This window comes from Passer montanus, unplaced genomic scaffold, assembly GCF_014805655.1.
Source record: "Passer montanus isolate IOZ18808 unplaced genomic scaffold, ASM1480565v1 scaffold27, whole genome shotgun sequence".
Lineage (NCBI taxonomy): Eukaryota > Metazoa > Chordata > Aves > Passeriformes > Passeridae > Passer > Passer montanus.
Window position 1 is genome coordinate 4222172 of NW_024367372.1, and position 25680 is coordinate 4247851.

At 47.4% G+C, this 25680-nt stretch overlaps 1 protein-coding gene across 5 annotated transcripts; it reads right to left on the reverse strand.

The window, feature by feature from the left end:
- Positions 1–2348: 2348 nt before the first annotated feature.
- Positions 2349–24371, reverse strand: LBHD2 (LBH domain containing 2). Of its 5 annotated transcripts, none has more exons than XM_039712563.1 (5): positions 24185–24371; positions 14912–15013; positions 10591–10681; positions 6710–6911; positions 2349–5601 (listed from the first exon to the last, which is right to left on the reverse strand). In XM_039712563.1, exons 3-5 carry the CDS (start codon positions 10678–10680, stop codon positions 5525–5527), a joined length of 369 nt encoding a protein of 122 aa, XP_039568497.1. In that variant the 5' UTR covers position 10681; positions 14912–15013; positions 24185–24371; the 3' UTR covers positions 2349–5524. The 5 variants fall into 5 exon arrangements, with proteins under 5 accessions (XP_039568497.1, XP_039568503.1, XP_039568498.1 ...); XM_039712569.1 differs by lacking the exon at positions 24185–24371 and adding an exon at positions 23967–24178; XM_039712564.1 differs by lacking the exon at positions 24185–24371 and adding an exon at positions 23952–24178.
- Between the last annotated feature and the right edge of the window lie 1309 nt (positions 24372–25680).

Here is a 25680-nt window from a genome sequence, read left to right on the forward strand (position 1 = left end):
TGACAGCAACAATAGGTTATTTTTAGGTTTCCAGTGCCGGAAATCTGGAGCTTTCTCCTGATCCTGAGTCTGGCTGTATGTCCCAACAGCATCCCAGTCCCAGGGGTTCTCATGGCTCCATCTCCTACTGAATAGTAATGCGTGGGGGTACAGCTGTCAGGGCTGTGCAGGACACGTGGGTATGTGACAATATCCAACCTATGTTTCACAAATTAAATGACTAATTCATAAAGACAATTTGTCACACTCCAGGAGCCACGCTGAAGCTGAATGCTGGCTTGATTGCAAACATCCATTTAATGGCTGGACTCACTGCAATCGTGGGCATTTTAAACAGATTTTCTTTGGTGTGTGGGCACAAATCCTTAGGCAGGATGAAATGATCCTTGGCCTTTCTGGTGTAAGATCTGGGGTCTGAAGGCTGAGTGTGAGCCCCTGGTCTGTGTCCCTACCTCCCTGCAGACCCCTGCTCCTCCACTTCTGCCCACCAGACTCAGGGAGGGTCTCTGGGAGGGAGGTCTGCTAAGGTCAGATGTGAACTTTATGGGCTTTTAATCACAGAAAGGTTGGAGAAAATGAAGGAAAATATTTTACCAGTGTTCTTAGAGGAAAACTGAAACTTTTTAATATTTTTAATTTTTTTTTTAAGAGGGAAAACAAAGAAATTGTTAAAATCCTAATTTTCTAGAACTGAGTGAATTTAAACTATAGAAAGTTAGTGTCTCTGGAATGAAAGCCATGTGTTTTAAAAGACAGAGGGAAGAAGGGTGTCTTGCTCTAATTTGTGGTGGAAGTAGTGCATATGACACAAGCTTTTCTAACATGGAAGTGAGGGATGTGCTGTTTGCTATGGGAGTCATGGCCCTCTGAAGCTGCCAGGCATCACCTTTCTCCCAAAGGATTCAAAAAAATATTGAATCTATTTCAAAAAATAGATTTTTTAAAAAATCTAAAAAAAAAAAAAAGAAAATATGGTCAAAACACAAATTAAGCTTGATTTAATTTAAACATTACATTTTTTTATTTAACATGATTTAAAAAGTCAGGTTTGTCTCTTACTAGTTGCTTTTTTAAAAAAAGCTAATTCCACTGAAAATTTGCTTCTTTAGACAGGAGTGTCAAGCAGAACACATCTAAAAGAAAAATACTAAGCAGATGTCTGATTAAAAATAAATTTAAATCTCCCAAGTCAATGGGATAACCTGCAGACCCAGTGGATACAGGTTTAAAATACAAATGTTAGAAGAAAGACAACAGTGTTCCCACATTCATCCTATTTCATTCATTACTGATACACTCTCCCTGCCTTCAGGCTCAAGGAAAGAAAACAGCCAGGACTCTGCAGAGATCTCACAGCAACATGAAATCAGCAGCAGTTGATATTGCATCCCCTGGGGCCTCAGGAAGCACCTGTTGCATCCTTGTGTGGCTGAACAGCACGCAGCACAAGCCCAGATGGAAGGGACAGCTCCAGGGGAGGTGAGCAGACAGCAGGGTCAGTCCTCTGCCATCCCACCCTCACAGTAATGTATGCCTCCATCAGATTTTCCATGCACCATGCATGGAAACTCCAGTGCTGAGTGACACTGAGCACCAGTGTGCAAGCAGTGCCAAAGCTGGCTCTGCCCCAGCCTGGGATACAGCAAATTCCCCTGGCCATGCAACCACTGCCCAGCAGGCACTGCCCTGCAGTGGCAGGGAATTGTCTTTGACCTGCAGCAATGCCTTTGCCATGGGATTTACCCATCTCAGAGAGCAGCAGCTGCTGCTGAGCTGGGTAAGTAAAAGGCAGCTTCACCCTCCAGATATCTGATCCTTTGTTTTCTGGCAATTTGATGTTTTGGGAAAAAATTGGTTGTTCACTGGCAGACTATCTCTGCCTCTCATCTTCTCTGCTACATGACCCTTCTCTCTTTGCACAGGGTGTAAGTTTCCAGTAATGTGAGTTCCTGCTGGGCTGCACAATTGCCTTTCCAGAAAACATTAAAAATGTGCATAGCACAGAAAGGTGAATGAGGATGAGCCAACGGGCTCACTGGTAGCACAGCAGGGCAGGGCACCAGCGGCGTGAGCAGGGCAGAGAGCAAATCCTCAAACAGAAGCAGGGAGTGTTGAGCTGCCTGGTCAAGGAAGGGGTCGAAGAAGAGATGGCTATGGTAGCTGCCACTGATGTAAATCTGAATTTATCTGTGCAGGAACGTGTGGTTTGGAGGGTCTGGGTGAAGATTTGCACACCATGGAGCAAAGGCAGCCCTAGAGTGGGCTTCATTCCCTGCATTAGTGGTAGGACATGCACCACCACCTATAACCCTTTCCATGTTTAAACAAAGACACTATGGATACACTGCTTCTTCCAATCAGTTCAGTATAGGCATTTAATAGGCTAAATGGTGTAATACATCTACAGGACATACATTAGTCGAGTATTATGTACAGGTGGCATTTTACAAAATTAGAAAGAACTGAAATAGAGCAAAGTTCAACAATGTCTTACTCCATAAAACTTCCTTTCTGCACTACATTAAATATTCTACAAGCTAGACTAGAAAAATATGACTGAATGTCTTTTTTTTCTTTTTAGTTTCTACAAAGCTTTTAATCCAGAAAAAAATACAAAACAACTATTGAGTTTATTAGAGAGACAACACTTGCACACAGACAAATTAAGTGGACATTCATAGACCTGCAAGTTGAATAAATAGGGTTTGTTTGTATAAAACAATTTTCTCTCTATCTTGCTTTCCTGTTTTAGGGCCTCTGGCCCATGGTCAGAAAAATAAAAATGGGAGGAGGAGTTTGGCTTTGCACAGTTCTTAAACTGAGGCCACACAACTTTAGGAGAAAGTTTTAGTTTGAAGCAACCATTTGTTTCAGGTAAAATACTTCAGGGGAGCAGTGCAAAAGAGGGGAAAGGAAATAGACGAGTAATTAGGCTGGAAGAAGGAAATCTGGGATTTCTATACCAGCTGCAGCTTTAAGTACAGGATAAAAAAAAGTAGTGGTGCTTGCGTGGCGTTTTTTCAGGGTGTATGTAGAATTTAGTTGTTTCTTTGGGAAACATATTTAGGGAAGTGCCATTGACTTCAGGTGGAAATAGGATAAGGGCCATCCAGAGCAGGAAGGGAGGGAGCGTCTGAAAGCAGATAGAGAGCACAGAAAATTGGGGGAAGTGTTTCAAACAACTGTTTTTCCTTTTATAAAGCAAAAAGCAAATTAAGTGATACATCTAACGTCATTCCTCACAGAGCTGGGCAGATGCAGATTGGAAGGAAATCACACAGCTAAAAATATGTCGTCACTGCTGTTGTTTTCTCCTCAGAGCCTTGTAAAACTTCTTGACAGTCGATGCAAAAGCAGCATTTAAAGAGCACCTCCCATCAGCCTGGCTGCCTCGCCAGCACAGCTCTCCTCCTGCCATGGTGGGCCCGAGCTGGGGACCCCCTCCCCTCCCTGCTCCTGTGCCAACACGGAGCTCCAGCTTTGCTGGCTTTACCAGAAAACTGTCACCAGTGAAGGGGGTGACAGGGACAGCAGCCAGATTTAGGAAGTGCTCTTAAAACCTTCAGTTACTCTGGTGCTCTGACCAGAATCCCACTCACCCAACAAAGTAATCCTAACAGTGTAGGCAAGAAAGTCTACATCAAGAAGGCAAAACAGATTGTTATATAGATTGAGAGAGCAAAGTTTAACTTAAGTATCACATTATACTGTACTACACTGCTTATAAAAAGAGTCCTAGATCCCAAACACCCCAAATAATGAGCTATAGTTTTGTACATAAATTAATGTTGCTTTGAAGTAAAATAGTCTCTTTCCTTTGTAATAAACATTCATTGCACAGAAGTCTTTGTAAGTAAATATATTAAATTTGGTTGCTAAGAAGGTAAAAACTTATTAATACATCTGGCCAGTAAATTTTATCAACCATCACACAATTAAAAGTTGTTGTTAGCGAAAATTATTACTGGAGAAAAGAAAGCACTTGGAAGTCAACTTAGGAGTTAATGCTGGAAGAAATCCTACTATTTCACTCCACCTACAGTGAGCAGCTTCTTCTGGATGCAACATTAATTGGAAGTACAGACCCCATCCAGCCCTACAGAGATGGAAAAAGCCATCTTTGCAGCTTCCAGGACACCCCTCACTGACAGTCAAACCCCTCTGAGAACAGGCAGTATCCACCCCCACCAGCCCATCCAACGGGTCGTGTTCTGGGCTGAGACTGCTGCTTCTCCTGGCACAGTGGAGGGAGTCTCTGGGAGGTCCCTGTGCAGGAAGGGATTCACTCCTGTCAAAATGACCCCCAAATTCCCAAGGAAAATCCACTGGAGGGCAGAGGTGTTCAGAGACAGCTTGTCCCACCATGGGCTCTGGGCTCCAGGAGTGACGGTGCCACCAAAGCTGAGGGGGCCGTGCTGCAGGTGAAGAGGGCACCCCTTGGCACACGTGTTCCTGCCAGCAGTGCCAGCTTGGCCAGGAGGAAGGCAGGCATTTGTCCTTCCACCATGCCTCTCCTACTGCAGGTGGCTCAGGGGAAACCTGGAGCCAGGCAAAATGGAGCACAGGTTTGGGATGGGCTGTGGAGCTCCTGCCACCTACCCCCGACCACCACCCAGCTCAGGGCAAGGGAGGAGCAGCTGTGCCCTGCACCTACATTACACACCAAACATGCCAAAGAAGCAATGTCACAACAATCTCTGTCAACGAGGTGGGACAAAGCCAACCCTGGGGGAAGCAGGAGCCATCTCAGCAGCTTTAAGGGTGAGAAGTGCACATCACACCAGGGCTGCACCTGGTCTGAAGAGCGCACGAACAGCACGATCCACCCCACCAAGCCCACCACACACAGCCTCACGCCACAAACACCAGCGACCAGCTCGTCGCCTCGTTAAGGTACAGCAGAAAGCGCTTCCAAAAGGCATCAGCCTTGCTGAAAAGGCAGCTAAGGAAAGGCTGGTTCGTCCAAAGATGCACAGGTTAGCCAAAGGGAGGGAACTGCTCTGGGCTGCCCCAGGGCAGCAGCCTGGAGGCAAACCTTGCCCTTGCGTCTCTATACAAAAGTTACAAAATCAACTGGTGACGTTATATTACATCTATTGTCCGTAATATCACAGTGCTAGTTTTAAATGGCTAAAAAAAAAGCAAGTTTTTAGATTTAAGACATTCCTCCTGTAGAAACGCAACCCCTTTGTCCTGATGTTGATGCCTGAAAGCAGCCTTTCTTGAAAAAGATAAAACCAATGAAATGCACTAATTAAAATTAGGAGCATCTTTTCCTTGACAGCCTTGTATTTCCTAACACATCCCATTGTTTCCCAAGGGGAAATTAAACAAATAATATGAACCCCAGCCTGAAAATCAAAATGTTAGAAGAACAGTTCTAAAGCCCAGATGCTTCTTACCAGGTACTAACTAAATAAAACCCTTGCAGATTTAAATACAGATTACTTTGACATGTCTTCAGAGTGTGTTAGCTTTCCAACAACATTCACAATGAAGTTTCACTTCTGAGGCCATGGAGTTCCTACTCATTCTCTTCAGTTCTGCTTTCCAGAGTATCTGTACTGTCTTCCACATCTTGAGCTGGGTGTGCTAAAGTATCTGCAAAGAAACAGCTCATCAGCATTTATTTCCCCATATAGGTGCAGCCTTTATTTGATTACCTGCTCTACCTGGCAGTTAATCTGTTAGGGTCATCAGACCTGATAGAAGAAATCTTCTCTGCTTGCAAACCAGTAGTTAAACCTGGAGTGAGGAATTCTGACTGCATCACAGCCTGACTTTATGGGGAAACCAAGACCTCCGGTAAGATATTAGTGAGATGAGGTGATCCCTATGGACAGCCACTGTCATGGGAAGGCTACCCAGTCTTGGAAATCTGCTTAAGCTGTCAGGCCTGAAGACACAATGAGTCTAAATCAAGGTACAAAACCAACAGAGAAACCACAATATATAACCTGGAAGTCAGGAAATAGATTTGGCTCATATTTACTTTTGAATGATCAAACCCTGTGGTTGTCACCACCCAAAAATGCCAACTGGAATAGCAGGTGATTTTACACTTCAAGACCTTTTGTCATCACCCCTTTGAAGGGAAGGGAAGGTGCATCTTGCACCCTGTCCTGGCTGCTGTGTCTGGGCGTTTGGGTGGCAAATGCTGGTGCACTGAAATGGAAACCAGGTCACTCTATAAGAGAAAAGGACAGCACTGAGATGAAAAAAAAGGAAATAAATAGGTCAGTTTCTCACTGGAGCACTTCCTGTGCAAGCTACACTTACCAAGGTCTTACCTTTACCTGTATTTACCCCACAGTGACACTACTAGCCAGGGGTACATATTTGTGACTTCCTGCTGCACTGACACACTCCTGGGACACCAGGATGCTTTGAAAACGTGCAGCTGTCAAACACTTCACTTCTAGGCTAGGAGACAGGGATAGATACATGCTTCTGACCAGGATTACTGCTCCCCAGAGTGACCTGCTAACGTGCAGTGCACTGGCTGCCTGTTGGCCAAGTGGGTGACTGATGCAGATGAAAACACCACAGCTCAAAAGCTACAACAAAATTTTCAGTCCACAGGACTCCTCCAGCACAGATGTTTTCTGGGCACCTTCAAGCATTTGTCTCATTGTCAACTTCAGTGCAAGCACTGTCTGAAACACCTATTTTCCTATGGGGAACAAGGATGAAAATTACTCATTCAGACCTTCCAGATCCATCTGCTGCTGCTGCTGCTGGACACAGACTCTTTGGTCACCATGAAGACCTTTGTCCTCCGCTGACTTGAGGTCCTCAGGAGGCCAGCGCAGCTCCCCGCTCTCCACCTCCCCGGACTCGGTGGGCTCCACCACAATTGAAGGCAGCCTTTTGGACAGCTTGGGGTACTTCTCACGTGAGTCTGGGAAGGCCTGGGGAGACATTTGGGGAAGGCACATCAAAGCTTTGTGCAGGTGTGCATATTCAGAGCAAGCAGAGTATGTTCTTTCTACATTTGACATGCACTCACAAATTCGTTTAAAAATCCTCTTCCAACTGGTGCAGATGAACAGCCCTGCACAGGGAGGATTTCAAAACCAGCTGAACCCAGCTCCTTGCTGGCCAAGCAGGTGCAGAGAGGCTGTAGGTCTCAGCACACTTCCCCCTGCACGTGCTGTCCCTTCCTGAGCAAAGAACCCACTTTGCTTGCCAGTATGTTAAGGAGATGATCACCTTAATTCATGTGATCCAACATGAGGAGTGAAAATGGAGACTTGGGAGAGAAAACTTGTTATGCTGCCAAACATTTGTGTTTCAGTTCTGGTGGGGTTTTGGGACACCAAGGTCATTGCTATAAGGCTAAATGGCTGCTGCAGCCCTTCTGGCTGCTGTCCTTTTGCTCTGATATGATATTCACGTTTTCTTGCAGTGATTGTTTATTAAGAAGCCACCACTGTGCAGAGCTATTTTCTACAATGTGAAACACTATTTTATGATGCATTCATGCAAAACAGGTAGCCCCAGAGAACATCTTTACACAGAGGACCATGCCAGCTATTTATTTTGATTTGTCACATTGAAGCTGCAGATCAAACACTACACAGTGGTTACAGCTTGAAGCTGAACTCGGGTTTTTTAATGAAGGATATTGTAACACGTAAAAGTGCCTTCCTGTTTTCAACATAGCTGGATCACTTAAATCTCTCAGGGTACGTTGTTTTGAATATTTTTTTTTTCTGGTGGATTGTTTTGGGGTTTTTTTTTTGGAGGAAAAATCATTCCAGCTCCTCCAGGACATTACCATAAGAAACTCTTTTGTTCCTTCACTGAAACATTTTCTCCTGGATCCTCCAACTTCCATATACCTACACTAACAAGCTACAAATCTCTCCATGCTAGCTGAGTTTTACTTTTATTTAATTTCATTGTGTTTCATCTCTAACAATAAAATCAAGATGCATGTGAAAGGACTAAACCAGGACTTGAGAGCAAGAATGATCCCAGTTTAACTTCAGAGGCTGCCACAGGTTTGCTGAGGGCTGGGGGGAACCTGCCCACACATCTGCAACAGGTTTACCACTGAAGCTGGGTCTCTGCTTGATCGAGCCCTGCTGGTTGTGTGAGCCAGCCTCAGCACTGGGCAGAAATGCAGGACACTGACAGGGGTCTGGGGGTGTCATAACCCACTGGAAGTGTTTGCTCCATGGCTTCTGCAACCTTCCTCTGTCTCAGCAGCTGTACTCCCTAAGAGCAGAGGGTTTAGCTGTCCCACTTGGCATCAGAGCTGGCATGGGGAGGCAAGACCTCGGGAAAGGCTGTGCATCTAGGAAGCAGCAAGCACGTTTTTAACATTGCTGTGCTGCCCACATCTGACTTCTGAAGGTGGGGAAGGACAATAACTCTCATCCTCACACCCCTGCTCCCCATGGTAGTGTCACAGGGATTCAATACTTCTTGCAATTCTATACAAAGGTGAGAAATGTTGCACATTAGTATTATGAGAAGCAATTAGGGAAAAAAAATTCTTTTGTGAGAAAGTGCCTTCAGCACAATTAGACCAAGTGAATCACTGAAGGCAAACATTTCTGACGCCACCCTGAACTGCACCCACAGTTTATAACTCATCCTGACCAAGCAATGCTGCTTATGCCTATCAGAAAAGAGCTGCCCAACCTCCCATGACACAGACTTCTCCTGAGCTGTTCACAATTCGGAAAGACATTTCCATGGCAGCTGTCTTGACTAGAAACCAAATATGAGACAAGGTCTCCTCGGGCAGGACAGGTCCAGAGACCTGCTGAGCAGCAGTGCCCTCCTCTGCAGACCCACAGTGGAGCCCAGCTCCCTCAGCCTCACAGCTCAGCTGGCAGAAAACAGCCATAAAATTGTGGACAAATTGCTGCATTTTCTCCCATGGCTGCACAGGCAGGTGACAGTGACCTCCTCTCCAGCTGTTGTGCTGGGGTGGCAGAGGGCTGCATGACAGCCACCCCATCCCCAAGCCTGCTGGCAACCCTTGGATGGGCAATGCAATACAACAAAAATTCTGCTTTTTCATCTGCTTTCTGAAGCCCAAGGAAATGACACTGAGAGATCTAAAAACGGGCTGAGAAATGATTATTACAGCTGCAAGAAAATTTGGGAAAGGCACCTGTGTGGCCTCAGCTGTGGCTATTTTTGTTTGTGTCATTCTCATATGGTCTTTTCTCACATCAACCACATAATTTTTTTTCCACCAGAGCCCAGTATTTACTGTGTCCCTCCAGGAATGAGTCAGGACTGGCAGGAAGCAGAGCTGCCTGTTGGGCCTTGCTGTGTTTTTCTGCAGAAGCTGGAGCGTGTGATGAGTGGGCAGGAGACTGCAGGAAGAGAAGGACCAGTCTCCTGGACAGAGTGCTTGGAAGTTGCTGGAAGGAGCCTAGTTTCCCCACTGAGTCACTGAGTTTGTGCTACATCTCATTTCTGTTGATTTTTTTTTGTTTTGCCTCAGGTGGCTATCACTAAAATGTGGATGGTAACACCTTCTCCCAGAGTGGGAAGGTAAAGGAGCTGGGGGAAAACTCTGGGGCATATGATCAGAGACACCATGGAACAGCCCTGCATACACAGGTGAAGTCAGGGCTGGGACAGAGTTTGGGCAGCATACACTAATACAACACTGAAAACCTGGAACTTGGTGGAGAAGAGGAAAAATATTGAAAACATGTTCCTTGAGTGAGCAGCATCCATCCTGTGCAGCCCCTGAGGCTCTTTAAAAAAGCCTGTGTGCTCTTTAAATGCACAAAGCCTTTCACCACATGAACAAGTGATCCAAAAGGAATTTGCACATTCCCGTTCTGACTTCCCTGGCTTCCAAATGCCAGATTTTCACCTGCAAGAGGCTGCTCCTAGAGTAGCTCTCTGAGTCTGCTTCCAACGTTACACACTGTGCTGAGAGGCAGCTCAGGTCCACCAGGACACATTATGTGGCTTGTCCCTGGTAGTGACACAGTCATGAGCACAACCACAGAGCACAAAGTGTGATGTGGGGGCTGCCACAAGAGGGGCCTGGGACATCGTGATCCCTCCTGCTGCAACGAGCAGCATGGGTGGGTGCTTGAGTGGGTGTGTGGAACTGCCTGGGGACAGAAAATGTTCTTGCACCTGCCAGCAAATGGCCCTGACCAGTGGTGCTGATGTGATGCCACAGCCATTTCTGTGAATTAGCCAATCATTTCAAATGGTCTCTGTTCTAAAGAGGGAGCTCCCTCTGCGCCTAAGGAAACTCAGTTCACTTCAAGGGTGGCTGTATAAAAGCTTGGCACAGTACTGGCTGGATATCTCCATCGCTCAGATCTGAACTCTTGGTGACAAAGACTCTATGCCTGCAGCCCTGCAGGATCTGGGCATTGCTGTCACCGTGCCCTGCAGACCTGGCACCCCACTAAACACTTCAGCCCAGCTCTTAACTTTTAATAATAGAACTTATGTAGGATCACACACGTATTGCAGGGCTTGTTCTTCTGGCAGCAGTGCTCTGCAATTCAACACCCACCCTAAGAACAGCTATTGGCTGCTTTAAATCACTTTTGACAAACAACTCGGGACACTTCTCAGTTCTGCTGGAGTTACCTGGCTTGAGGGGCCTCCTTCCTCCTCAGGAGTCTGGCTGAGCGCGAATTCCTCCATCACCGGCTCGCGGGTGTTCATCACCTCTGTCATGCTGTGAATATTAAAAGAGAATGGGACACTCAGCTCTGAGCTTTGGCCCCACAGCTAATTTAACAAACACTATTGGCTTTTCATATTGGTTTAAATGATTGTGTTACACTGTCCTTCCTGAACTGTCCAAAAAATATTTCCTTGGCCTCCAAGCTAACTGTTACTGCTGCATGTTGTGATGCTGAGCAGGGCATTGACCCCAGCTGCCCCTGGAACAGCAGAGAGGACCCCCACAGAGTCCCAGAGGCATCAGCTGGAAACTGGAGTCCTCCAAATTTATCAGCAATCAGTTTATTACTGATATATGAGCTCAGAAATTGCATCTGTTGACCAAAAAAAGTAACTGGTGGAAATATCAGCCTTGAATTAAATTCTTATTCTGGTTCTTCGTAATGTCTTCAATATTTGCTCTTCCAGATGTCTCTTCCATTTAGTCATGAGCCAGCACTTCTTTTTAAGCTGTTAATTCCAGACACACCAGCTGTATTGGTGTCTAAGAACCAGATTTTCTGCAGTCTTTACTCGCCTGAGTGTTTGGAGAGGTGTTGAGTGGGACTTCCAATTGCATCAGGGACTGTTTGGCACCTAAACCTCATTTAAATCAGGGATTTAGGAACCTAAGGTGCCTATGTGCCCACTGAGCACCACCCTGTTGCCCTTGGCACCGTGGGCACCGGCGCTGGTGGCGGAGCCGGCCCGGTTCTGTTGGGCACGGCAGCAAATTCCAGAGCAGAGCAGGGCCGGCACAGCCCTCGCTGCAGAGCTCGGCCCAGCCCGTGGCCAGGCAGCTGCACGTCCCCACGGCCTTGGGATGGATTTTCCTCACATTTGCCATTTATGAATACAGCATTCCACTGAAAAATCTGAGGATGCCTGAAATCTCCAGAATGCGTATTAAGCGTGTAGGGGCAAACAGAGCCACTCTGAGCTGAAGGGGCCATGTTCATTTTAAATGTTAATACATCAGCCCTGGGGAGATTTGGCACGGGGCTTTCACTCTCTTTAGCTGGCATTCATCAGGTAGTGCAGTTAGTGGCTGCTGGAGCCTCCTGCAGCATGCAGAACGTAGGCATCATCCATCAGCTGCCCTGCCACCTGCCACAGCAAACACTCCTTTAGGCACCACTAAATGCTGCCATTAATTCTGGTCCTGCTGCACACACAAAAGCCTTCTTTGTAACGGCTGCACCTTCTCAGAAATGCCAAATAAAACATCTTAAGGATAACTTGTTTCAGGCTTACATTACCAATTACTGGACAGAAGTAAATTTTACAATATCTGCAATTACTACAAAACACTTCACAATGCCTTTAATTAGTTGTAGCATGGAGCAGCATGATAGTGCAGAGACTTTCACTCCCATTGCATCACATTTAAGAAAAAGCATGGCAGAACCATGGGAAACTTGAGCTCAGCTGTGGACCAGGACCCAAGCCTGTAGACATTCATCAACACAGGGAAAAGCCCCTAAGGGTCAGCCTTAGGCCCAACCAACACTGAATTAATTCGTACACTTCCCAGTGATTGCACAGAACAGGAAAGTAGAGCCAGGCTCTGAAACCCAGCAAAAGGCTAAACCAAACCCCTGGTCTGAGCACCCTGCAGCTTACACAGCCTGAATCCTCCCAGAGCCATGGCACAGAAGAAAGGGACAGATTCTGCCTGCTAGGAAGAGGGTTTTGAGCTCCCAGCCCTTGCTTGGACTTGCACTACTCCCCAGGGACAGCACAAACCACCCAATCAGTAAAATACATAGGTTTTCTGAACACATGCTTTTATTCCTGCAGCATCCAGCAGGCCATACCATTGGGCACCTATGGACAACAGCACTGAGGGAGCAGCGACCTGGAAACGGGAGACCCCTCCCAGCAGTGCTGACTGTGGCTCCTGCTCTGCCAGCTGTTCCTGCCATCTTAGACAGCTCAAAAGAACAGAGATGTGCCCTTGGACCAAAAGGAAAGTAGCACTCCCTCTGATATATCCTCCCTCTGATCACCCCTGGGGCTCTTTCTATTCCTGCCTTTATTCTCCACTTTGGCTCCAGTCTCCTCCTTGTTCCCCAAGGGACTTTTTCACCCGTCCTGCTGTCCCTCTGGGAATGCCCAGACTAGGCAATAGCAGGACCATGCTCTCCCAGCCCAGCTGTTTGGGAAGAGCTCCTCTGCAGGGCTTTCACACCCTGTGTTAGCCAGAGCCAGCTGTGAGCCTGGAGGAGCACTGGGCCCACCACTCTGAGATGTCCAAGATGAACATCTTTCTCTTGGCATCCTTTTTGGGGTTCAGCACCCTAAGCCCAGCTGTCCTGGATTGCAGGGAAAAGGAAATAAGAAAGTATGTGTGTCTAGATGGAAACAATCCTGGAGGCTTTGCGTGGGGTCAGTATTTATGAAGTCTTAGTCTTGGCAACCACCGAAATGCCACGGCCCACTGCTGTGTGTCCTGGGGGTTGGTCCCTGCTAGCCAGCAGCAGACTCCTGCAGTCACTCATAGCTGCCTGGTTTATTTTAGCAGCCATTCAGTACATTGCAAATGTTTAAATATTTCTCTGTCCTCATTCCATGGGAAATTAGAGATATACATCCACACATGCACTGTCAAATGTGTCATATGAGCTCAAAGATGTTAAGACCTCACGAATTTCTATTATTGAGCAATAATGGGCTCCGTGCTTCCCTAAGACCACATTATACCCTGCAGATTATTTGTAAATGACAAAGACAAATGATTCGGGCTAGAAAAATGGTGACAGTCCTGCCAGTGTTACAGCAGATGCCTCAGTGAATCAGCTCCCAAGCTGCTGAAGCCCAGGCCATTTCAGAAAATCTGTGCAACTTAAGGTTTTGATTGAATAGGACAGCAGAAGTGATTGTACTTGATGTGTTTCAGAATAGAACATGGGGCCATGCAATTGCCAAAATAATTAGGCTTTAACTGGAATAGATTAATTATTCCCAGTCTTCACTTTGAAACAGTGAAGGAAAGCAGAAGAATCTATATGGGCTGTGAAAGCAGTGATGTTTCTAACAAGCTTAACTAGGTCTTTAACAGGAAATGTAACTAGATGTAAAATAATTGAGAATGCCACTACAAATCAGTTCACTGAAGCTTCAAAATCACCTGTAGGACATCACTGAGTTGTTTCTAAAGCCATATAATTTGAACAATGGGTTTGGTGGTGCTGCTTAGGGCTTTTCAAACTGGGATAAGATTTATGCACAGGACAATTTTTTTGCTTTTCAGCCAATGTTGATGGAAAATATTAAACTACTTTTAGCGCTGCTTTTACATGAGATGTACTGACTGACATACAACAGAAAAGTGGCTGATACAAACAATTATAAGAACTACAGCTCTTTAATTCAGTCTTGCATTCATTTTATGTATGGTAGGTGCTGCTATCACCAATGACATACAGTAGCCATAGTGATGCAAAACAAGGCAATAAATAGCATTTACAAACAAAGGATAAATTCTGTTCTGGTGGATGAGTCATCTACTCTGAACTTGAAAATTCTTGTGTCAGTGAATTAAGAGATACATTACTTCCCCTAGTTTTAATTAAGCACAAATATACCAGTGGAGGAAGGGGGGGGAAGTGAAATCTGTTCTTGCATTTCTATGAGAAAACTACATTTAGAGAAGATTATCTTAAATGCAGTGCTAAAGTGCTACAGTCCCAGGACCACATTATGCTGATCTTTTTCCAGGGGCATGGAGCAAAAGCACAGATCACTTTCTGCTGCTTCTGATGGCACTAACAAGGTCAGTAACATACAGAGCAATATATAGCCTGACAAGTGCTAAACCACCTCGCATGGGAAAGGCCTCAGAAACAATGCACACACTTTTATTTTGGGTTTTGAACAGAGGGCAAAACTGACCTGTGAAATTCATGGGGGAAAAAACAGCATCTGAATGCAGACCAGCTTCAGGATTCAAAAATGTGCAGCACGTATGGAAAATAGGCAGCTCACATGATGCAAAGAAGTGTTTCCTTAAGGACAGGGGTACAAACACATTTTATGGGACAAGCTGAGCCATGGTTAGGAAGAGCCGTTACCTGAAGCAAGGATCAGTCTGGGGGATTCTCAGATGTGCAGTGTGCTGAGGGCTGATCCTGCTCTCACCATCCCAGCCAGGACAGGCAGCAAAGAGGATGCCAGCCAGAGCATGAGGCTCTGTGCAGGACAAGCAGCAAGCACAGGGCAATGACAGAAGAGAGCACGTTACCTTCAATCACATCAACGGTGTCACTTCCAAAAGCTGTCCTTGCTGCGGGCGTCTGCGCCGCTGATGGAGTGTCGTGCAAGCTCAGTCAAATCCTAGAAGTGCCTGGAAGAGAGAATACAGCAGTCAGAGCTGGTGACCAGAGGGACAGCACTGGCAAGCACTGGTGTGAAAGAGTTCTGCTGAAAGCTTGCTGCAGAAAGTCCCACTCTGAAGGTCTGTATCATTTTCTGTGCGAGGTGGGATTTGATCTTCATAGAGCACATTGTGTATTACTGAGGCAATTAATGTACCAAAGCCACCTAAAGCTAACTGAAACACCTTACAATCCAACTCTTTGTGATGCTAAACCTTATTTCTTAGTGTGAGTTACGCTGCTGAAACTGGGACACACTGAAATCCTCCCATACAGAAATTGTATTGATAGTTGGAAAATTGGAAAATAAAAAATGTATTCCCTTATTTGGCAAGATCAGTTTGTTTAGTGAGAGACAGTTCTACTGATCAATACACAAAGAAGACAACATATGCTCAAAGAAGGATCCACTAACATTGCATTACTGCACAGTTCTTTTGGACGTCACAGGGGAAGTGATTTTTTGAAAGATCTACTCCAATTTGAAGGTAATATGTTGACTGGTATCAAGACAGGGAGCCTGCTGAGCAGGGGTGAGGATCCCACCATTTCAAAGTGTGAATCACTGATTTCTGATGACTTCTCTGTCAGAAAGCCTTAGCTGATGAGCCTCAGGAGTTACAGTGCGTAAATATAGTCAGTATCTAGGCCAGAGATGATTTTCTGAGAAATTTGTTTAGCTCTACAGCTTTCCAAATATATATTCATGCCAGCCACAGCTATTTCCTTGGATGGGAAAACGGTGTTTTCAGTGAAGTGAATGGCACTAGTATATATATTTTATATCCTCCAGTGGTTTGGATTCCAGCCCAAATGATTAAACAAATCTACCTGCTCTGGAAGCCTTCCTACCAAGATTTATTACACTGGATTAACTGCACACTGCTTTTATTCAAAAACAGTGACAGAGGGAAAATTGTGTATTGCATTCTGGAGTTTCTTCTCGTGCCACAGGCCATGCTTACTGAAAATTAGGGAAGCAGGAAATCACTTCTCTATCCCTAGGATTCAATTCAGAAGGTTTAATTCTTGTCTGGCAATTCTCCTTTCTAACCAGTGACCAAACCAACATCAGGGAGGCTAATGTTTTGTCCCTTAAAAATTCATGACAATGTTTGTCTCTTATGAAAACAAGAGAGCATCTGATACCATGCTATCCAATGCTCTGGGAAGAAGATTTTTATCCCACTCCCCATTACAAAGCTGCTGCTATTAAACCTATGAAAATTCAGCTCAAATTTATCTACCTTCAATGTCTCCTTCAGAAAAGACTGGATGTAATAAGAACAATTATTACACAGAGTAGTTATTACATTGCCAATGAGAGGCAAAAGGGTGTGACAGATAAGGAACCAGGCACCACAAGGTCACTGATTGGAATCCAAGCGAGGCCACTTTCTATTCAGAGTTATCTTCAGATGACTGGTTAGTGGTATACAAGGACCCATGCAGTACTGAATTAATGAAACCCACATCCATTGCTTTGCAGTCCCAGCAAAGGACTTCTGGATTTAACTGACCCAAGCCAAATCCCCTCTCTGGTGTTTTGGGCAACTCTGTCCCATGGCGCATGCAGTGTTGGACAGGGGATACAGCCCCTGCTGCTCAGCTACTTGAAACCTGTAATTAAAAAAAATCACTTCAGGACCACAGCATGGAAAATGTCCCTTCTCCCAGTATCAGAGCCATACTTAAAAACAGAAATCTTCTTCCCAGTCAAGACTGTTGTAGAGTTCAGCATTTCCAGTTCCAGTACAGAACAACCAAAATGCATTTACTCTCTGAAGAGAAAATACTCACTTTACCTGCCTAATAGATGTGATTACCTTCTGTGGCTGACAACAGAGGAAACATAAACTAAACCCCTTCCTTCTGTGATACTGCCTAATCTTTTATAAACAAGGCACAGCTACTGAGACCATGCAAAGAGCTTTTACTCAAATGGAAACCATCTGGAAATTATCAAAGTAAAGCCTTTCTCTGGTTATCTCTTATTTGAGAAGAAGAGATACCCACCTCTGCTGCTTTCCAGCCTGGAGCCCATGTGCTCAATGCAACCCCCCCATCCTCTTCCAACCCACCTTCTGCTGCCAGAACAACTTGTCCTCCTTTGCCTCAGCTTGATAACCAACATCTGGTGCTCTGGCTGCAGGAGCACCACCACAGCTGTGCTGCCATTAACAGGAACCAAATCAAGTCCCAAGTCTCCAAGACCAGTGGTACTGCCTTGGCCACACCTCGTCTGGGCTTGCACAGCCGGGCTCTACCTCCTAGCAAAGAACAATTAATTTAGGTATTACTCCAATGAGCTGGTCATGTCTTGCCTCTTTAGGAGTCACAGCACCGAACAAGAAAGTCCTGAGATTTCCCAAGTTTTCACTAGTGAGACCAAAGGATGCTTCAGTGGTGGCTCCTTTGCCCAGACCCAGGGCCCTCAGCTCACATAAGGGGATGAATCTCCACCTGTGCTGGTGGCATGGGCCACAAGCCCAGGCATTGAAAGGTGCTTCTCTCCCACTTTGGAAAGCAACTGGAACAAACTGCATTTTTGGAGCTTCTACAACCTGAGGACACAGCCTGGACCAGTGGGGTGGTCTCACCACCCACAGGAGAGCACCTGGTGCCAGAGCAGATGTGGGATATTGAGCAGCAGCTCTGGTCAGCTGCAGTGTATGGGAAGCCCAGCCTGGCTGTCTCTCCTGAGTCTGTTTTCCATGGGGGCAGAAGACTCCACCAGGCACAGCAGCAGAGTCCTCTCCTTGGGATAAATCCACTGTGAATTGCAAAGTAGATGTTTTTAAAGCAAGTGTGCTTTATTGAGCAAAACAGAAACAGGAACTGGGCCACAGGCTGCAATCCTAGCAGCCCACTTGATAAAAGAGCATGTCTCAGAGGCTCCGAGCCCCAAACTTTTCTCCCACAGGCAGCAGCACCTCCAAAATCAGGGCACTTCTATTTAGAGAGTCCTCCTACTCTGGAACATCACCCCCTCTCCCTGAGCTGCCCCAGTGCCGGAGACAACTGGGTGGCAAAGTGAGACCTGACCTCAGGAAGCCAGGGCTGCTGCTTGATTAGCAGGGACTGCAGGACACCCTCTTCCCTTCCCAAAGTAATCATTTCCCACTGAGCACTCATGGAAATATTATGATAACAACCTAACAATACCACATTGAAGGTGCACCTTCTAACAAAGTGTAGATATGAGGCAGAAACTGGCCTTGAACCATGGCTCCACTTGCAAATCCATCATTTTTCTGGCACGGCAGAAATGGGAGCCCTCCCCGCCCTTATTTCAATGGGTCAATCCCAAGGGCTTTTCCAGCCCTGCACTTAAATTGTGCTGGATAGACCCCCCAAGGTGGCTCTGCAGCTCAGCCTGGTGCTGCCAGGACGGAGCTCTGGGTGCAATCACAGCACACAGGCAGCTCCCACTGATTCCGACACCACCGCAAACAAACCGGGAGCACAGCCTTGGGCATCCGGCCCCACCTCCCGCCTCACCCCACCACAGCCCCTGGATAAATGCAAACTGTTCTTCATTCAAGGACTCAAGCCTTTGTGTGTGCTAAAAAAGAAACCCCTGCTATTGATTACAAGGAAAATTGGGACAGGCAGTGCATAAGAATGGCAAGAGGTGGGAGAAGCAATGGTCTGCTGCTTGCGTTTTGCAGAGTGGAAAATTTCCATGGGTCACAGGAAACCCTGCTGAGCAAGTCCCAATAAACAAACAGGTCAAAGGAGGTTTTTCCACCCAGAAGAAGAAAGGGTGCCTTATTCAGGCCACTCTGCTGCAGCAGAGAGGGCTGTCAGTTCAGCCAAGGTGGAGGAGTGGGCATTCCATGACAGAGCTACAGTTGTGGTGGTGGATGAAGCCATGAAGAGGCTGCTCACATGGTACAAGAAGGTGCATGTCCCTGCAAGGAATGCCAGTTGGAGTTTTTCATGGCCAGGTGGTTCTGTAGATCCAATTCCTCCATATCTCGATGTTTTGTTAGTCCTAGGAGGATGGAACTATGGCTGAGAACCACACAGGATGGAACTATAGCTGAGAACATCCACAGGCAAAACCATGCCCAGTACTCTACCAAGGGTGGGACAGGGATTTCGTCATCTCACTTACATCAGTGACACCCCACAGCCTTGTTTCCCTGACTGCACCTCAACTCAGCTTTTGGATACTGCAGGTAGCTACTTGGACAGAGTCTTTGTTTCCCTGGGTTGCACATTTGTAATGAATGCACTTCATGAAGTGTTGTGGATTCCATGGGACTAGCAAAATGTAAATCACCGCATGGACCACAGAAGATAAATGCATGAACTCCTATTTAAACCTCCCACTTCTTTTTGGATGCAAATCTCTTTCCTAAGCAACTGAGAAAAGTGCGATATGTGTCAGAGTCTGGAGATTAGAGATCTGTTCTGTTCCCTCGTTTCAGAAGCTCTTGTCTTCGGCCACCCACGCAGTACTTGAGTTCTGCTCTCCGCAGGCCAAAGCTGCCTTCCTCTCCTCGGCAGCGTGTGCTCCACAGAAGATGTCGATCTCTCTCAGGAAGCAGCGAGATGAAACGGCTCTCAAAGTGGAGGAGCTGAGGCATTTCAGCATAAGACACAGCATGTAGTTTGGGAGAGAGAAAAGTGGTAGGAGGCTGCTATTTCCAGACCATGCTGCTTCTCACCGCTAACTTCGTGGCAAGCTGCAGTTTTTACTGTTCCTGCTCCAAAGAAACTACTGGGATAAGTGTCACCCTCGGGAATTTCTCAGACACTCATCTGTGGACTCCCAACACTACAAAACACAGGCTTGGAAAGGGCCAGTGCTGGCAGATGACTCTAACTCAGCCTCCTCGACTCCTGGTGTTGCACAATCAGCCATTGGGGAACCACTGTTCTTCTGACATCCCCGGGTCCTGGAGCGCCACGGCTACATACAAACCTCAACTTCCAGTTTGCTGTACTGCCCAAGTTCCTGCTGGCCCTCTTGGCAAAAAGAAGCTAAAAACTAGATTCATAAATGGTCAAATAACAAGTAAAAAGAACTAGAATGTTCCTGTGTTTAACTATCACAATTTTTAAAGCAAACTCATGATTTGGGGATGATTCAACTCAAAGTTTTTTCAAATTATTTTTGCTATGCTGCTTGCTATGGGTGCTTCCTTGATGGATTCTTCCTTTTGCTTTTTCTTTTCCCCTGGCTGCTTTAAAGCAGCTCATTTATTTCATCTCTTTGATCTCAGCACTAAACTACCTGAGCTTCCTCATGGAAGATGCCACAAGGGATAGGTAGGGCAGGAGGGGGGCGGGGGGCAGCCAGACAGGATGCTTGGAGATAGGGACGGGGAGCAGCCAGCCAGGAAACATGTGTAGAGCAGCGGAGGGAGGAAGAAGTAGAGCAGATGGGAAGAATGACTAAGCCAGCTCCTCTGAATGCTGGTAGACCTCGATATCGTGGAAATCTCCACAGAGCCCTCATGGAACTGTGTGCCGAGAGAAAGTTTGGATTTATTTTTTTAACATCAGATTCGGCAGCTAATTGATGTGAGAGGAACTCATTAGGAAAACACCCCATCAAAATTAAGAGATAAGCCTCAACAACCTGTTAAATGTTTTAGAGGTATCTCTTCTGGTACTTGCTGTGCAAATACTCTCATGTGAGAATTTGCTTTTGGGATCAGAAACGCCTGTGTTGAGCAGAGTGATTTTGCATAGGCTTTTATTTCCCATAGCATTACAAAGCCAGCACCTTACAAATAACTATATTGTTCCTTTTAACTCAGAGCAACCCTTACTAAAGGCTTTTAGAAAGAAATGGTTTTGTTTCTGGGATCTGCTCTGGAAGATGATGATTGTCTTATCCCTAATATTTCACACCACAATTGTCCCTCACCTTGCAGCACCCATGGGAATCAGTGACAGATTAAAATTGGCTTCCTGTGCTTCTTTCTACCATTCCCTAGGTATTTTTGGATAGTTCTGAATTCAAGCAAGGGAGTGGGGGAAAAACATCTTAGAGCATCAACACAGAGTACATGATTCTCAGATGGAAATGTCATGGGAAATGGGTTGCAAAATGTTTGATGTCTTTTTGGCACCGTGAAAGAATACTCTGGATAGTCTATCACTGGGCTCATTTCTAGGCAACACAGTAGGGTAAGAGGTTAGGTGCAGTCAGATAGAGAAGTATTTACTTAAAAGACAAATAAGTTATTTCCTTGTAACTTTGGGAAAATTAGAATACAGCGCTATCAGTGTTATAACCTGATGTAATATTGAGCATTTAGCAGAAAATTTGGTAAGGCAAACAAAGCAAAAGTGGTAAGATTTTACAAAAAATAAGTAAACAAAAACCCACCAGAGACTCCTAAGAGAATAAAGACAATGAAGTGTCTATTAATATTCCTTCTTGGCAATTAACAGCACAACCACAGGTGTCACGATATCACAACCTAACACCAGAGATGCAGCTGGTTTTGTCCACAAATTAAAATTCCGTCACCTCAATTGAATTTCCAAGCATGGGAAGCTGCCCTAGCCCAAGATGGAGGATATGAGAACACTGTGTCCTACCACAGTAAGAATGGGGAAGATGGAGAGTGAGGACAACATGGACAACACGTATCTAAAGTGAAGAAATCACTAAAAACCAAAAAATTCAGCGTGCCTTTTTTTAATGAGTCATTAACACTGAAAGCAGATATGCATCAACAAGACTGTGAGTCTTCCTGCCAACCAATTAACATTCACCTTCTGAATCTAGAGGTCTACTAAGTATTTGCACAGAGGCTGTTTATGTGTGTGCATGTCAGAGACTGAACTCAGCTGAAAATTCAGGTTACATCTTACATAAGCTCGGTGGTCTCAACGGAGAAGCTGGACTTGGAGTATTTTCTCCTAGTCCTATGGGGACATGGGCACTGGGGAGTAGAACACTGTGGGATCAGTCAATGCACACTGGTGAGAGAAGGGGATTATCCTGCTGGACCACAGCTTCTTCCAGCACTGGCATCTGCACTGCAGGGACTGGTCATGGTCTCTCCAAACCATGAAGGAGAGGTGGTCCCAGACCCTGAGGACTTGCAATCAAAGAGGAACAAAGACTGAGATGAGATCTTAAGGTCCTGTTGGTATCAACCAGTCTACTTCATTCTAGCTGGATGTTATTGGTTGGCAGCTTTCCTGGGGTTTGCAATAAAGCCTTCCCTTGAAGACTAAAAATTCAGGAAATTGATTATTTTACAGAATTTTCCAAAGAATGTGCATGTTTAAGAAGCAAAAGGAAGGGCTGTTGCTGAGGCAGACACTGGTCTCCTTGAAGTCCTGGCAGAGCTCTTCCTGCCTTGAATGGCACAGGATCAAGGCTTCTCTGACCAACTTCTAAACAGAAATGGTTAAATGGGCTCAAACACAGGGGCATAATTTCAGAAAAGAGAGAGAGAGAGCAACTCAGGATTCAGTAATTTCAGAAATGAGAGAGAGCCTGTGACACTCTGGGGTTGGTACCTGATCTATGCAAAAGCCTGTGGCTTAATACAAAGAGATCATTGTGAGAAGGGAGGGAAAGTAGTAACTATATTTGCACATTATTTCTTCTGCTAAAGCAATGTACCAAAGACGCTGGAGGGAATTCCACCTGATTGACAAATTGTCAGGCTAGAATGGGAAAGCGACAAAACCGGGTCAAGTTATTCCCCGTTTGCTTGTTTTCTCTTTGTAATCATAATGTTGACTCTGAAAACATGTTTTTTAAATGGTGTACTAATTATCGAAATCCTGAGCTGTGAGCTGGATTCTTTTCTGGGCAAAAAAATTTGTTGCTCATTAAAACTAAGAGAAGGAAAACACTGGCTTGAGCCTAGTTGTGCGTAGGCAGAATTTCCCCGCTTCACCTTCCTTCACAGGCTACTCATAAGGAGGCATTGTGCTGTGAGCCAGGCAGGCTGCAGGGCAGGTGTGAACACCAACCCTGGATCCTTCAGCGAGATGGGAACGCATAGCCTGAAGTGCTCCATTGCTGTACTGACCATAGTAAAGATCTCAGTCAGGAAAAGACTAATGGAAACAAATTTCTCTCTGTGTGTTGCTTATTGTGGTTGGAAGAGTTAATGCTACGACCAGGCTCACCCAACTCCCCTCCACGACTGTAGCCATATTCAGAGATGCACAAACACGGCTCTGTCCCAGATGAAAAGAAAATTTCTGTGGTATGTTCATTTGGCAGATGGAAAATACTCTCACCCCTTGCTCTGAGTGAAACATAGTCCTCATTTACAGAGCAAAGTAGGTTCTTTCATTCTCTAAAAGTAATAGTATGTGTGGTATGTGCTACCTGATGGGAAACGCAGGATTTCAGTGCTCACTTCAGCTCGGCTGCAAGCAAAATCATCGTCTTAAACTTGTGCTTTGTTAGTCGCTTCCTCGCCTCAAAAGTTGTCTTGGAAAAAAAAAGGCATAAACAAATAGCTGAGGCGATCGCAGCCCACAAGCCAACAACTCCCTCAGCGCTGCGCTCATTCATCAGGATTCCTTCACACAGCCCTTTCGGCTGCCGAACGAGTTGGGTGGTGTTTTTGTAAACGAGAACCCTTTTTCTCAGTGAATTCTCCGTAACACCCTTTACACGAACAAATAAGCATGTGGAGAAACAAGGGGCGGCAGAGGCGCGCGTCTCCCTCTTCCCCCGTTACCCCGCAGCCGCCCGTGGGACCGGAGCGCTGCTCCCGCTCCGCGCTCCCGCACGGCCCCGCAGCGCTCCGAGCCGCGGCACCGCGCTCCGAGGCTCCCGTGCCCCGCACAGACCCGACCCGCACCGCACTGACCCGCACGGCACCGACCCGACCCGCACCACACAGACTCGACCGACCCGATCCTCACGGCACTGACCCGCATCGCACAGACACGCACGGCACTGACCGGCTCGGCTCTGACCGGCTCGGCGCTGATCCGCACCGCACGGACCCGCACGGACACGCACCGCACGGAGCGGCACACACCCGACCCGCCGCCCTTCCGCCCAGCTCCGCCACGGGTCCCGGGGAGCTGGTCCCGGCCGCCGCGGGGCTGCGAGCGGGGCGCTCACAGGTGGCAGCTCTCCCCCTCTCCGCACGCCCGAGCCCTGCGGAGACCCCCGGCCCGGCCCGGCTCACCGGCGCGGCAGGCGAGGCGAGGCGAGGCAGGCGGCAGCCGCCCGCCGCCCATGCACGGCGGCAGAGGGGAGCCGGCAGCTCCGTCAGCGCGTCCGCATCCTCCCGGGCCGGGCGCTGGCACCGCCACCGCGGCACCTCCCCGCCCGCAGACCGGCCCCGCCGCCGCCAGCGCGGGGAAACCACTCCCCCGGCAGCGCCGGCGGGGCGGCGCGTAGGCACGGCCCGGCCCGGCCCGGCCCGGCCCGGCCGCCCCGCGGGGAGGGGGCACTTTCCGCGGGCACGTGTGGGACCGCACGGCCTCACCCAGCCCCGACCCCCGCACGGTGCCGGTGTCACACAGAGCGCCAGGCGCGGGACGGAGGTCCCGGAGGGGTCACTGCCCCGGAGCAGTTCCCCCTTTCCCCTTGCTTTGCTCACGGGTGTCCCGAGCTCGCCCTGCAGCAGTCCTTGATGAGAAAACGTCGAATGCGGAAAGCACAAACTTTTTTGGGGTTCTTTTTGGAGGTGTTCTTTTTTTTGCGGGGGGCGGGTGCTCCACACCGAAGTGAGTTTCCCATGGGCATCCCCGACCCGCGGCAGGGACACGCTCTGCGGCGCGCAGCATGCCACCACCTTGTCCCCAGGGGCTGCGGAGCTGGGGCTGGCAGCAGTCTGTGCCAGGGCTGTGGTAAGGGGCTCCCCCCTGCCAGGGGCTCACTGCAGACAGGCTGGCAGGAGGCATCTGCAGCTCTGCAAGTATTGGTGATGCTGCGGATAGAGGCACAAAACAGACGCAGTGGCAGAAGTCACACTGGTGGCAGCAGCCTGAGGAGCAGTGGTGGAGGAATGTGGATGTACAAAGGAGCACGGTCCTCCCACTGCTGGGCATCCTTTGATGCTGGGCGTCAAACTCGGGTGCAGAGGAATGAGAGGGGGGAGCAGATCTGCCTCCCTCCCTCTGCACATCCAGCAATGGGAGCTGTGGGTTCAGCCTGCAGACGTGCAGCCCATGGGGTCCCCTCGCTGGCAGGCTCAAAGGAGGGACATGCGCCACGGCTGCTGGAACAGGCCTTTCCTTTAGTGCCTTTTTCCTGAGAGTGGTGCTTCCAGCACAAGCACACAAGCATGGGAACACTGAATGGGAGATGGGTGTCAACCAGGGGAGACCCTTCCAGCATTTGTTTCATGGGAGGTCCTGCAAAACAAATGCCAGCATCCATGGATGGCTCAAGGTGCATGGAGCATCCAGGGGAAACACAGCTGCAGGTGAGGAGGGAGCAGTGTGTAACCTCTGCTTCAATCTCCTCTGCTCTGTCTTAAGTTGTCAGGAAATAAGGAGCTCAGTCTGCGTTTCAGGGTCATTCATGCTTGGCTGGTGGGGGTGAAAATGTCAGCTGCTGCTGATTTAAGGGAAGAGACTGCCTCTTTCTGTGGGCAGTGGTGGAAGGTAATTCCATTGGGGCAGTGGGACAGTGGTGGCACAGCTGCAGTCAGCTCTTCGTGCACCCAGGATGGTG

Excerpts from the sequence above, each read along its gene's own strand:
- LBHD2 (XM_039712563.1), bottom strand. The coding sequence starts at position 10,680 with ATGACAGAGGTGATGAACACCCGCGAGCCGGTGATGGAGGAATTCGCG. Across the intron at positions 6,912-10,590 it reads AAGGAGGCCCCTCAAGCCAG|GCCTTCCCAGACTCACGTGA; the intron begins GTAACTCCAGCA and ends ATGTCTCCCCAG. Across the intron at positions 5,602-6,709 it reads GCAGCAGATGGATCTGGAAG|ATACTTTAGCACACCCAGCT; the intron begins GTCTGAATGAGT and ends GTTTCTTTGCAG.